Source organism: Pristiophorus japonicus, chromosome 11 (genome assembly GCF_044704955.1).
Source record: "Pristiophorus japonicus isolate sPriJap1 chromosome 11, sPriJap1.hap1, whole genome shotgun sequence".
Lineage (NCBI taxonomy): Eukaryota > Metazoa > Chordata > Chondrichthyes > Pristiophoridae > Pristiophorus > Pristiophorus japonicus.
In genome coordinates this window covers 90,086,568-90,100,644 of record NC_091987.1, presented here as the reverse complement: position 1 = coordinate 90,100,644, position 14,077 = coordinate 90,086,568, and the positions used below count along the sequence as shown (strand labels likewise).

Here is a 14,077-nt window from a genome sequence, read left to right as displayed (position 1 = left end):
CCTTCAGGAGAGGATGGAAGAGAATTGCCAATACAAGAAGGGGAATAAGACTGAGAGCAACAGGAACAATGGGCCAAAAATGCTAAAGCTGATTTTTCTCTGCCCTGCTTTCAAACAGCGCCTAAAAAATGGAAGCAATGAAGAGGAAAAATGGGCGCTGTTCCTTTGCTCCTGAATAAGATTGCACATAAACTTCCTCAATGGCTTTTCTGATACCTATACCTCACTGCCGGAAGAAGGTTAGCATGCAGGTACAGCAAGTGATCAGGAAGGCCAATGGAATCTTGGCCTTTATTGCAAAGGGGATGGAGTATAAAAACACGGAAGTCTTGCTACAGTTATACAAGATATTGGTGAGACCACACCTGGAATACTGCGTACAGTTTTGGTTTCCATATTTAAGAAAGGATATACTTGCTTTGGAGGCAGTTCTGAGAAGGTTCGTAGAAACATAGAAAATAGGTGCAGGAGTAGGCCATTCGGCCCTTCGAGCTTGCACCACCATTCAATATGATCATGGCTGATCATACAACTTCAGTACCCCATTCCTTCTTTCTCTCCATACCCCACTGATTCCTTTAGCCGTAAAGGTCACATCTAACTACCTTTGGCACATATCTAACGAACTGGCCTCAACAACTTTCTGTGGTAGAGAATTCCACAGGTTCACAATTCTCTGAGTGAAGAAGTTTCTCCTCATCTCGGTCCTAAATGCCTCACCCCTTATCCTTAAAATGTGACCCCTGGTTCTGGACTTCCCCAACATCGGGAACATTCTTCCTTCATCTAACCTGTCCAATCCCGTCAGAATTTTATATGTTTCTATGAGATCCCCCCTCATTCTTCTAAATTCCAGTGAATATAAGCCTAGCCGATCCAATATTTCTTCACATGTCAGTCCTGCCATCCCGGGAATCAGTCTCGTGAACTTTCACTGCATTCCCTCAAAAGCAAGAATGTCCTTCCTCAGATTAGGAGACCAAAACTGTACACAATATTCAAGGTGTGGCCTCACTCAGGAGGACACAAACAACCTTCCATATATAAAAGGGGTCGGAGGGTCTAGTAAGGAGGATGAACTGAGGGAAATCCTTATTAGTCGGGCAATTGTGTTGGGGAAATTGATGGGATTGAAGCCCGATAAATCCCCAGGGCCTGATGGACTGCATCCCAAAGTACTTAAGGAGGTGGCATTGGAAATAGTGGATGCATTGACAGTCATTTTCCAACATTCCATTGACTCTGGATCAGTTCCTATGGAGTGGAGGGTAACCAATGTAACCCCACTTTTTAAAAAAGGGAGAGAGAAAACAGGGAATTATAGACCGGTCAGCCTGACATCGGTTGTGGGTAAGATGATGGAATCAATTATTAAGGATGTCATAGCAGCGCATTTGGAAAGAGGTGACATGATAGATCCAAGTCAGCATGGATTTGTGAAAGGAAAATTATGCTTGACAAATCTTCTGGAATTTTTTGAGGATGTTTCCAGTAGAATGGACAAGGGAGAACCAGTTGATGTGGTATATTTGGACTTTCAGAAGGCTTTCGACAAGGTCCCACACAAGAAATTAATGTGCAAAGTTAAAGCACATGGGATTGGGGGTAGTGTGCTGACATGGATTGAGAACTGGTTGTCAGACAGGAAGCAAAGAGTAGGAGTAAATGGGGACTTTTCAGAATGGTAGGCAGTGAATAATGGGGTACTGCAAGGTTCTGTGCTGGGGCCCCAGCTGTTTACACTGTACATTAATGATTTAGACGAGGGGATTAAATGTAGTATCTCCAAATTTGCGGATGACACTAAGTTAGGTGGCAGTGTGAGCTGCGAGGAGGATGCTATGAGGCTGCAGAGCGACTTGGATAGGTTAGGTGAGTGGGCAAATGCAGGCAGATGAAGTATAATGTGGATAAATGTGAGGTTATCCACTTTGGTGGTAAAAACAGAGAGACAGACTATTATCTGAATGGTGACAGATTAGGAAAAGGGGAGGTGCAACGAGACCTGGGTGTCATGGTACATCAGTCATTGAAGGTTGGCATGCAAGTACAGCAGGCGGTTAAGAAAGCAAATGGCATGTTGGCCTTCATAGCGAGGGGATTTGAGTACAGGGGCAGGGAGGTGTTGCTACAGTTGTACAGGACATTGGTGAGGCCACACCTGGAGTATTGTGTACAGTTTTGGTCTCCTAACCTGAGGAAGGACATTCTTGCTATTGAGGGAGTGCAGCGAAGGTTCACCAGACTGATTCCCGGGATGGCGGGACTGACCTATCAAGAAAGACTGGATCAACTGGGCTTGTATTCACTGGAGTTCAGAAGCATGAGAGGGGACCTCATAGAAACATTTCAAATTCTGATGGGTTTAGACAGGTTAGATGCAGGAAGAATGTTCCCAATGTTGGGGAAGTCCAGAACCAGGGGTCACAGTGTAAGGATAAGGGGTAAGCCATTTAAGACCGAGATGAGGAGGAACTTCTTCACCCAGAGAATGGTGAACCTGTGGAATTCTCTACCACAGAAAGTTGTTGAGGCCAATTCACTAAATATATTCAAAAAGGAGTTAGATGTAGTCCTTACTACTCGGGGGATCAAGGGGTATGGTGAGAAAGCAGGAATGGGGTACTGAAGTTGCATGTTCAGCCATGAACTCATTGAATGGTGGTGCAGGCTAGAAGGGCCGAATGGCCTACTCCTGCACCTATTTTCTATGTTTCTATGAAGTTACCTTCAAGTTCAGGACTCTAGTCTCTGAATTAACTGTGTCATTCTCCATCTTAATGAAGAATTCTACCATATTATGGTCACTCTACCATATTATGGTCACTAGGTTGATTCCAGAGATGAGGGGGTTGACTTATGAGGAAAGGTTGAGTAGGTTGGGCCTCTACTCATTATAATTCAGAAGAATGAGAGGTGATCTTATCGAAACGTATAAGATTATGAGTGGCTTGACAAGGTGGATGCAGAGAGGATGTTTCCACTGATAAGGGAGCCTAGAACTCAGGGGCATAATCTTAGAATAAGGGCCCATTTAAAATTGAGATGAGGAGGAATTTCTTCTCAGAGGGTTGTAAATCTGTGGAATTCGCTGCCTTAGAGAGCAGTGGAGGCTGGGTCATTGAATATATTTAAGACGGAGAAAGACAGTTTCTTAACCGATAAGGGAATAAGGGGTTATATGGGGAGTGGGCAGGGAAGTGGACCTGAGTCCATGATTGGATCAGCCATGATCGTATTAAATGGTGGAACACGTTCTAGGAGCCGTATGGCCTACTCCTGCTCCTATTTCTTCTGTTGTTATGTAAGGTGTAGCAATGTAAACTTCATGCAAATGCAGGTCAGATGTTTTTGCGCATAGATTTTTTCTAATAATAGCAAGCACAGATCAGAGGCAAACTGCTCTGAGAAACCTGCTGCTAATGATTCCCGAACTGCTGTTTTGATTACTATTGTCAAGAAAGATCTTTATTTTTGGCCTTTTGAATTAAAAGTGGGTTTGCTGCTTCTGGATTTGTTGCAGATTGCAATTAGAAATCTGAGCAGTTTGTTATTCATCTTAACCCCTGGGAACGAATTACTGCCTGTAATCCATTTCCACTCGTACAGTATTTTTATGTTATCCGAGTAGATTTTCCCCTACGATGTTGCTGATGGTACGTCAGAGGATATATTATTTTATAAGGGCATGTATTATTCTGCTACAAAAATAAAGCTGTGTCGACTTGGCATGTTACTTTAACAGCACAAGTTTGATTTACTGTAAATAGGTACATCCTAATGTCAATTAGAGGCTAATTGTTATTGGTATGGAAGTTTCTCTGTCGATGATATCTACTTGTATCCCTGGTTCCTCCCAATGTCACAAGAAAATGACTGGCTTTTTGAAAAGCAATACAGAAACATGCATGGCAAAGTGTGATGGAAGCCCGCTACATAGCTTCTGCCAGCATTTTTCTTTACCACAACAGTTGATTAATAAATAAATGAAAAATATAATGGAAAGTTCTTTAATGGGGAAAGCAAAGGAATTATGCACTCTGCATATAATAAAATTCTTAGGGGGTGGAATCAGGCATAAGCAAGGACACAAAACCCTCGATATCGCATTGATTGCTTGTTATAGGGTACGGTAACATTGTGGTTATGTTACTGGACTAATGATCTGAAGACATGAGCTTATATCCCACCATGGCAGCTGGGGAATTAAAATCCAGTTAATTAATTAAATCTGGACTAAAAAGCTAGCATCAGTAATGGTGACCATGAAACTACCAATTGTCATTAAAACCCATCTGGTTCACTAATATCCTTTAGGGAAGGAAATCTGTCATTCTTACCCAGTCTGGCCTATATGTGACTCCAGACCCACAGCAATGTGGTTGACTCTCAACTGCCCTCCCAAATGGTATATGCAAGCCACGTAGTTGTCCGTTTCGAAAAATTGCAGCAGCTCTAGAAAGGCCGTTCAACACCAACTTCTCAAGGGTAATTAGGGATGGGCAATAAACACTGACCTTGCCAGCGACACCCACATTCTGTGAATGGATTTTTTTAAAATTATACAACCCGCCCAATAATCAGTTCCATTGACTTAGAGGTGAATATCGGGCGTGTTGTATAATGGTTGGTAAATTCAATAAAAGAGCAGAGCCAATGAAAATTGTGCATGTCTCCCTCTTCCAAGCTGCAGTCATAAATATAAACAGTCTGACTTTTGTTGTTCGGGCAGCAATGGGGACACCTTTTTACACGGGTGTTGCAAGCTGTTGCTGGATTCACTGATTACACTTACGACCTATTAAACCCACAGTCGGTTTAGTACATTTGCTGTCATGATGTCAACAGCATTGAAAACTGCTTAACTGCAATGCTCTCAATTGAAACAGAGACTATGACATCATAAGACTGCCTGCATGCACAGAAAATTAGTCTCTGTGTTCTTAACTAGCTTTCTTTGGGTGTACAAAGAGAAGTGCTGGATGAGAGCACTACACATACTGGTACAGCAATCCCCTCCCAAAACCAACTAAAAATTGAAGTAACATAAAACAGCCTTTACTTTTTTTTTTGCCCCTCTTCTTCTTGCTTTTGTTTCTTTTCTTCCAGTAGTTTTGCACGTTTAGCTCTCGCCTCTTGCTGTTTCTGACGTCGTTGCTCAATCTCTTCAGGTGATAATATTCGTTTCTTTCTGGTGGTCAGGTCCAATGGGACAGCCAAAAGAACCTGTACAGATAAGGATCAAAAAACTTAATTCTGGCAAATAGGTAGGACTTCTATTTTTTTATTTGTTATTGATTGATTGCTTATTACTTTTTGTGGTTTGTTTAGTGCTTTGTAAGTCTTGGTGCCTTAAATGTACTAACTCGCGCCGAATCCTTAACTGCCCGCAATGTTTTTCAGAGCTGGCCACATATGCTGATCTAAGGCAATTTGGAGTAAGTTTTAGCTGGCCAAAGTGGCATAAATGGCCAAAACTGGCGTAAGTGTCTGGGAACGCCCCCTTTTGAAAAAAAAACTGAACTTAAAAAAAATCGTACCGAATTGACTTACTCTGGAGCAAATGTTTGGGGGAAAATGGCATTTTTTAAACTTACACCAGAAAAAACAACTTACTCCAAAAAAATTGATGCAAGTCATGGCCAAAATTGGGCCCATGGGGTGGGAGGTTGATCGTCCCTATGTTTATGGTAATGTCTGTCAGCAATCACTGACCAGATCCAGATTGTTTGATTCAGGTTTGTGATGATATATGTAAGGTTGTCACTTCAAAATGAGAGTCTATGCTTATTCTTAAAGGCTCAACTATCAATATAAGTTTTGTTTCAAAAGCCAAGTGGGTGTGTATTGTGTCAGAATTAGCATCTCCTGGTTATAGCAGATGCATATTGGTTAGTTAGGACCATGCTATTCGATGATGCAAAACCGAACTAGATGAGAGAACTATTTAACATTGCTCAGGGCTGTCAAAGGCCAATTTTTCATTCTATTCTTGTTGACTGTGAAATCTATTTTGATTGGCAGCTTTGATCAATCATAGAAATTTACAGCACAGAAGGAGGCCATTCGGCCCATCATGTCCGTGCCGACCGACAAAGAGCTATCCAGCCTAATCCCACTTTCCAGCTCTTGGTCCGTAGCCCTGTAGGTTACGGCACTTCAAGTGCACATCTAAGTACTTTTTAAATGCTATGAGGGTTTCTGCCTCCATCACCCTTTCAGGCAGTGAGTTCCAGACCCCCACCACCCTCTGGGTGAAAACATTTCCCCTCAAATCCCCTCTAAACCTCCTACCACTTAGTTTAAATCTATGCCCTTCTGGTTATTGACCTCTCTGCTAAGGGGACTAGGCCCTTCCTATTCACTCGATCTGGACCCCTCATAATTTTATACATCTCACTTTGGTCTCCCCTCAGCCTCCTCTGTTCCAAAGAAAACAACTCTAGCCTATCCAATCTTTCCGCATAGCTAAAATTTTCCAGTCCAGGCAACATCCTCGTAAATCTCCTCTGCACCCTCTCTAGTGCAATCACATTTTTCCTGTAATGTGATGACCAATTGTGAACAGTATCTGTCTGTCTTACTTAATATCAGCCTGGATCAAAGGGAAGCAAGACATATAACTGAGAGTGGCAGCTTTTGTATCACTATACAGACTGAAGGTAATACTGCAGGAGTTCCGTGATGTAATTTTCTCACATAAAATGTTTTCATCACAAAAGCGGTGATTAAATTATGAAAATGACTAGAGTGCAGCTAGAGTGGAATTTTCCTTGTTTCAGAACAGTTTTAGTTTTAATATACAAGTGAAAAATTAAGTATTCTACACTGTACATTTTTGCTTCTATGTTATGTTTGTCTGTCAAAAAATGCTAATTACTAGATTTCAGCATTAGTGTATTATTTTCCACCAGTTTTGGAGAGGTCAGAAGTTACGGGGATTACAATTCCAATGCACTGTACATACTAATGAAAAAAGGGCTCATTATGTACACTTGGCACACTATATCCTAGATATCTTAATTATACATAAGGTCAGATTTCTCATGTAGGCTCACGCACGGAAACTAATTTCTCTATTAAACATGAACAGAAAGTATCGGGAGAGAGTCTGAATTGTAACATCTTCTCTCCAAAAAACAATGTTAGCTTGGATCAATTGGTAGAATTCTCAGCTCTGATTCAAGAGATTGTGGATTCGAATCCCCTGCCAGGATTTGAACTCACAATCTAGACTGGCACTCCAGTGTCGCACTGAGCGAGTGCTGCATCGTTAGAAGTGCTATCCTTTGGACAGAATGTGAAAATCAAAATTCCAGGTGCCGTTTCAGATGGCAGCTAAAGATCCCATTCCATTATTCGAAGAACAGCAGAGAGTTTTCCTGGTGTCTGGCCAATATTCTTCCCTCCATCAAGAACAGATTAGCTGGTCATTTATTTCACTGCCTGTTTGCAGGGCATTGTTGGAAAAGAATGCTCGATACATTTGCTTATATAACAATTGTCACTCTAGTTCAAAAGTAATTCATTGAGTGAAGCATTTTGAGATGTTTAAATGTGATGAAGTGCACAGAGTGGACTTAAAGAGTGGTTTCTTTGGGAATTTGGAAAGAGTGGGAATTCAGAGAAGTGGGGAAGGAGTTGCAGCTTTTTGTCCACACTGTTTGTAGTGCTTTGTGTTACAGGTGGATATACAATTTCATTATCCATTACTTAATCCAGATCAATTAAGAAGTCAAGGAATTAAACTGTAACTAAGTTACTTAAATACAAATTTAAATACATTTAATGAAATAGAACAAGGTCATATAGGGATGGCAGTGCAGGTGGTGTAGAAACATAGAAACATAGAAAATAGGTGCAGGAGTAGGCCATTCGGCCCTTCGAGCCTGCACCGCCATTCAATAAGATCATGGCTGATCACTCCCTCAGTACCCCTTTCCTGCTTTTTCTCCATACCCCTTGATCCCATTAGCCGTAAGGACCATATCTAACTCCCTCTTGAATATATCCAATGAACTGGCATCAACAACTCTCTGCGGCAGGGAATTCCACAGGTTAACAACTCTCTGAGTGAAGAAGTTTCTCCTCATCTCAGTCCTAAATGGCCTACCCCTTATCCTAAGACTATGTCGCCTGGTTCTGGACTTCCCGAACATCGGGAACATTCTTCCTGCATCTAACCTGTCCAGTCCCGTCAGAATCTTATACGTTTCTATGAGATCCCCTCTCATCCTTCTAAACTCCAGTGAATAAAGGTCCAGTCTCTCCTCATATGACAGTCCAGCCATCCCTGGAATCAGTCTGGTGAACCTTCGCTGCACTCCCTCAATAGCAAGAACATCCTTCCTCAGATTAGGAGACCAAAACTGAACACAATATTCCAAGTGAGGCCTCACCGAGGCCCTGTACAACTGCAGTAAGACCTCCCTGCTCCTATACTCAAATCCTCTAGCTATGAAGGCCAACATACCATTTGCCTTCTTCACCTGCATGCCAACTTTCAATGACTGATGAACCATGACACCCAGGTCTCATTGCACCTCCCCTTTTCCTAATCTGCCGCCATTCAGATAATATTCTGCCTTCATGTTTTTGCTCCCAAAATGTATAACCTCACATTTATCTACATTATACTGCATCTGCCATGCATTTGCCCACTCACCTTACCTGTCCAAATCACCCTGCAGCCTCTTAGTGTCCTCCTCACAGCTCACACCACCACCCAGTTTAGTGTCATCTGCAAACTTGAAGATATTACACTCAATTCCTTCATCTAAATCGTTAATGTATATTGTAAAGAGCTGGGGTCCCAGCATTGAGCCCTGCAGCATTCCACTAGTCACTGCCTGCCATTCTGAAAAGGAGCCGTTTATCCCGACTCTCTGCTTCCTGTCTGCCAACCAGTTCTCTATCCACGTCAGTACATTACCCACAATAACATGAGCTTTGATTTTGCACAACAATCTCTTGTACGGGACCTTGTCAAAAGCCTTTTGAAAGTCCAAATACACCACATCCATTGGTTCTCCCTTATCCACTCTGCTAGTTACATCCTCAAAAAATTCCAGAAGATTCATCAAGCATGATTTCCCTTTCATAAATCCATGCTGACTTGGACCGATCCTGTCACTGCTTTCCAAATGTGCTGCTATTTCATCCTTAATGATTGATTCCAACATTTTCCCCACTACTGATGTCAGGCTAACCGGTCTATAATTACCCGTTTTCTCTCTCCCTCCTTTTAAAAAAAATGGTGTTACATTAGCTACCCTCCAGTCCATAAGAACTGATCCAGAGTCGATAGACTGTTGGAAAATGATCACCAATGCATCCACTATTTCTAGGGCCACTTCCTTAAGTACTCTGGGATGCAGACTATCAGGCCCCGGGCATTTATCGGCCTTCAATCCCATCAATTTCCCGAACACAATTTCCCACCTAATAAGGATATCCTTCAGTTCCTCCTTCTCACTAGACCCACTGTCCCCTTGTACCTTCGGAAGGTTATTTGTGTCTTCCCTCGTGAAGACAGAACCAAAGTATTTGTTCAATTGGTCTGCCATTTCTTTGTTCCCCATTATAAATTCACCTGAATCCGACTGCAAGGGACCTACATTTGTCTTCATTAATCTTTTTCTCTTCACATATCTATAGAAGCTTTTGCAGTCAGTTTTTATGTTCCCTGCAAGCTTCCTCTCGTACTCCATTTCCCCCCTCTTAATTAAACCCATAGTCCTCCTCTGTTGAATTCTAAATTTCTCCCAGTCCTCAAGTTTATTGCTTTTTCTAGCCAATTTATATGCCTCTTCCTTGGTTTTAACACTATCCTTAATTTCCCTTGTTAGCCACAGTTGAGCCACCTTCCCCGTTTTATTTTTACTCCAGACAGGAATGTACAATTGCTGAAGGTCATTCATGTGATCTTTAAATGTTTGCCATTATTTATCCACCGTCAACCCTTTAAGTATCCTTTGCCAGTCTATTCTAGCCAATTGACGCCTCATACCGTCGAAGTTACCTTTCCTTAAGTTCAGGACCCTAGTTTCCGAATTAACTGCGTCACGCTCCATCTTAATAAAGAATTCTACCATATTATGGTCACTCTTCCCCAAGGGGTCTCACACAACAAGATTGCTAATTAGTCCCTTCTCATTACACATCATCCAGACTCGGGTGGCCAGCTCTCTCGTTGGTTCCTTGACATATTGGTCTAGAAAACCATCCCTAATACACTCCAGGAAACCCTTCTCCACCGCATTACTACCAGTTTGGTTAGCCCAATCAATATGTAGATTAAAGTCACCCATGATAACTGCTGTACCTTTATTGCACACATCCTTTATTTCTTGTTTGATGCTGTCCCCAACCTCACTACTACTGTTTGGTGGCCTGTACACAACTCCCACTAGCGTTTTCTGCCCTTTGGTATTCCGCAGTTCCACCCATACTGATTCCACATCATCCAGGCTAATGTCCCTCCTTACTATTGCATTAATTTCCTCTTTAACCAGCAACGCCACCCCGTCACCTTTTCCTCTCTGCCTATCCTTCCTTAATGCTGAATACTCCTGGATGTGAGTTCCCAGCCTTGGTCACCCTGGAGCCATGTCTCCGTGATGCCAATTACATCATATCCGTTAACTGCTGTCTGCGCAGTTATTTCGTCCACCTTATTCCAAATACTCCTCGCATTGAGGCACAGAGCTTTCAGGCTTGTCTTTTTGCCACGACTGCAGCATGTGGCAATTTTGTGGAGCGCATTGTGATCCCAGACAACCATGCCTGAATCTCAGCTCAGAGTTGTTGAGCTGAAGTCTGAGGTGCAAAGATTGTGGGGCCAGGGAGGGGGATAGTTACCTGGACACTTTGATCCAGGAGGCAGTCACACTCCTTAGGTTAGGTCGTGGTGCAGGTCTGGTTAGTGGTCAGGGACAGGATGGTGTGACTGCAACTCAGGCAGGTAAGGGAACCCCAGGTGCAGTGCTGGAGGAGCCTCAGCCTTTGCCCTTATCCAACAGTTATGAGGTTTTTTTCTGCCTGTGTGGATGAGGGAAAAGCCTACAGGATGGATGAGCAGGCTGACCATGACACCATGGTGCAGGAAACCACACAAGTGGGGGAAGTGAAAGGGAGTGTAGTTGTGGTAGGGGACAATATAGTCAGATGGATACTGTTCTCGGGAGAATCGAAGGTTGTGTTGCCTGCCTGCCTGCCCGGTGCCAGGGCTAAAGACATCTCCTCGCTGATGGAGAAGAACTTGGAGTGGGAAGGGAAGGATCCAGTTGTCATGGTCGACGAAGGAACCAACAACATAGGAATGAGGTTCTGCTCAAAGAGTTTGAGAAGTTGGGGTCCAAATTAAAAATCAGAACGGTAAAGGTAATAATCTTTGGATTGTTACCTGAGCCACTCGCCAATTGATATAGGGATAATCAGATTAGAAAGTTAAATACATGGCCCAAAGAGTGGTGTTTTTGCTTCATGGTACCTCCCCAGAGTCCAGAGAATTTTGGTAGATTATAACGAATGTATCTGCTATAACTTCCTCCATCTCTTTTAATACCCTGGGATGCATTTCATCAGGACCAGGGGACTTGTCTACCTTGAGTCCCATTAGCCTGTCCAGCACTACCCCCCTAGTGATAGTGATTATCTCAAGGTCCTCCCTTCCCACATTCCCGTGACCAGCAAGTTTTGGCATGGTTTTTGTGTCTTCCACTGTGAAGACCGAAGCAAAATAATTGTTTAAGGTCTCAGCCATTTCCACATTTCCCATTATTAAATCCCCCTTCTCATCTTCTAAGGGACCAACATTTACTTTAGTCACTCTTTTCCGTTTTATATATCGGTAAAAGCTTTTACTATCTGTTTTTATGTTTTGCGCCAAGTTTACTTTCGTAATCTATCTTTCCTTTCTTTATTGCTTTCTTAGTCATTCTTTGCTGCCGTTTAAAATTTTCCCAATCTTCTAGTTTCCCACTAACCTTGGCCATTTTATACACATTGGTTTTTAATTTGATACTCTCCTTTATTTCCTTGGTTATCCACGGCTGGTTATCCCTTCTCATACCACCCTTGTACACAAATCACTGAAAGTTAACATGCAGGTACAGCAAGCTATTAACAAAGCGAATGGTATGTTGGCGTTTATTACAAGAAGATTTGAGTAAAAGAGTAAAGGCATCTTACTTCAATTATATAGGGCCCTGGTGAGACTACACCTGGAGTACTGAGTACAGTTTTGGTCTCCTTACCCAAGGAAGGATATATTTGCCATGGAGGGAGTGCAACGAAGGTTCACCAGACTGATTCCTGGGATGGAGAGATTGTCCTGTGAGGAGAGACTGACTAGACTAGGCCTGTATTCTCTAGAGTTTAGAAGAATGAGAGGTGATCTCATTGAAACATACAAAATTCTTACAAGGCTTGACAGGGCAAATGTAGGGAGGATGTTTCCTCTGGCTGGGGAGTCTAGAACCAGGAGGTCACAGTCTCAGAATAAGGGGTCAGCTATTTAGGACTGAGATGAGGAGAAACTTCTTCACTCAGATGGTGGTGAATCTTTGGAATTCTCTACCCCAGCGTGCTGTGGAGGCTCAATCTTTGAGTATATTCATAACTGAGATCAATAGATTTTTAGATATTAAGGGAATCAAGGGATATGGGGATAGTGCAGGAAAGTGGAGTTGAGGTAGAAGACCAGCCATGATCTCATTGAACGGTGGAGCAGGCTCGAGGGGCCGAATGGCCTACTCCTGCTCCTAATTCTTATAAATGCAAGTATTATTTATTATTAACAATGTTTCAAAGTTTACTCTAGAAACAATATTGTGAAATATGACTCTTTCTAATTTGATTGTTACTGAAATTTACTGAAAATTACTTTGTAGCTATTAGCAGATAGAAGACATATTGCGCAAAGGACATTCAGTATTTAACGGGTTAAAGGATATTAGCTATAAAAAAAATTGCAAAGCAGAAAGAGATGTGTATTTGTAATTGATACAGCTGCCTTACATTGGACTTCGTGCGGAGTGATCTTGCTCCTTTATTGGCCTCTCCAAGTACCAATTTTTGAAGATTCAGAAGTTGTTCAAAGGTTTTTTGATCTGCTGAACTTGGCTCTTTAGAGTAATCTTTCCCCTCAAATTGGTACATGTGTGCTAAAATGAAATAAGACCTTGGTAATAAATTACAGTATAACATGGTTGACTCCACTTAGCAAAATAAGACAATAAGATACAATTTTCTGCACCCACGCATAGAGTTCAGTTTTGCCCATTTCATACTTTAGCTGTACATTACACCAGTTTATTTTAATAAAGTTTGGTTTAAAAGCTTTTATTCTCAAGATATCATTGTTGCAATTTAACATTTTAATAGCTACTTACTCACAGTGATATGCAGTTTTGTAACAAGGATGCTATGCCATGTAATTCACCATTCATTATCATTAGGCCACTGATTTATGGTGATATAATAGGTCAAATTGTGTTATTACATAGTATGCTGGGATTGTTAACTGTGCTTTGGAGATACAAATCTGCAATTCTGTTCCGTTTTCTGTTAAAACTGTAAATCAGCAGCCTTGATTATAATATGTTCATTTACCTATGTACTCAATTTTAATCTTTCATTCTTCAAAGTTAAGGTTAAATAGCACAATAGCAAGCAAGATGGATCAGGTTGGAAGTAGTGCCTTGTATTTGGCAGCACCGGAGATGGGGTGGTGGGAGGGTGAACTTCTGTAGGACTGAGGGTGGTTGGCAAAAGTGATTCAGGATCTTGAAGTTTCGTAGCATCGCGGCGGGTGTCTGAGGTTTTGCAGCACAGGGAGGGAGAATTCCTGTGACTTGACAACAAAGAGATAGTACTGGAGTTTGGCAGCACTGTGGTAAGAGTCTGAGGGGTCAAAATTCCGTTTCTTCCGCCACCCGTAACCGCCGGTGGGAGACGGCAAAGGCCTACCTTAGATGGTAGCGGCGTCTATGCCTCAAACATTGTGATACCGAATTTCGACCCCCTATAGTTCTCAAAGAAGTTTAATTTTTTTTTTGGAATATCTGATTGGTTT

General features: G+C 42.1%; 1 protein-coding gene across 2 annotated transcripts in view; it reads right to left on the bottom strand.

The window, feature by feature from the left end:
- chd1l (chromodomain helicase DNA binding protein 1-like) overlaps positions 1-14,077 on the bottom strand; it is a 142,044-nt gene that overhangs the window by 43,960 nt on the left and 84,007 nt on the right. For both annotated transcript variants that reach the window (XM_070893717.1, XM_070893718.1), the window contains 2 exons: positions 13,021-13,166; positions 5,063-5,226 (listed from right to left, as the gene is read on the bottom strand). In XM_070893717.1, coding sequence (XP_070749818.1) covers positions 5,063-5,226; positions 13,021-13,166 — 310 coding nt within the window. The remainder of the gene's footprint in view (positions 1-5,062; positions 5,227-13,020; positions 13,167-14,077) is intronic.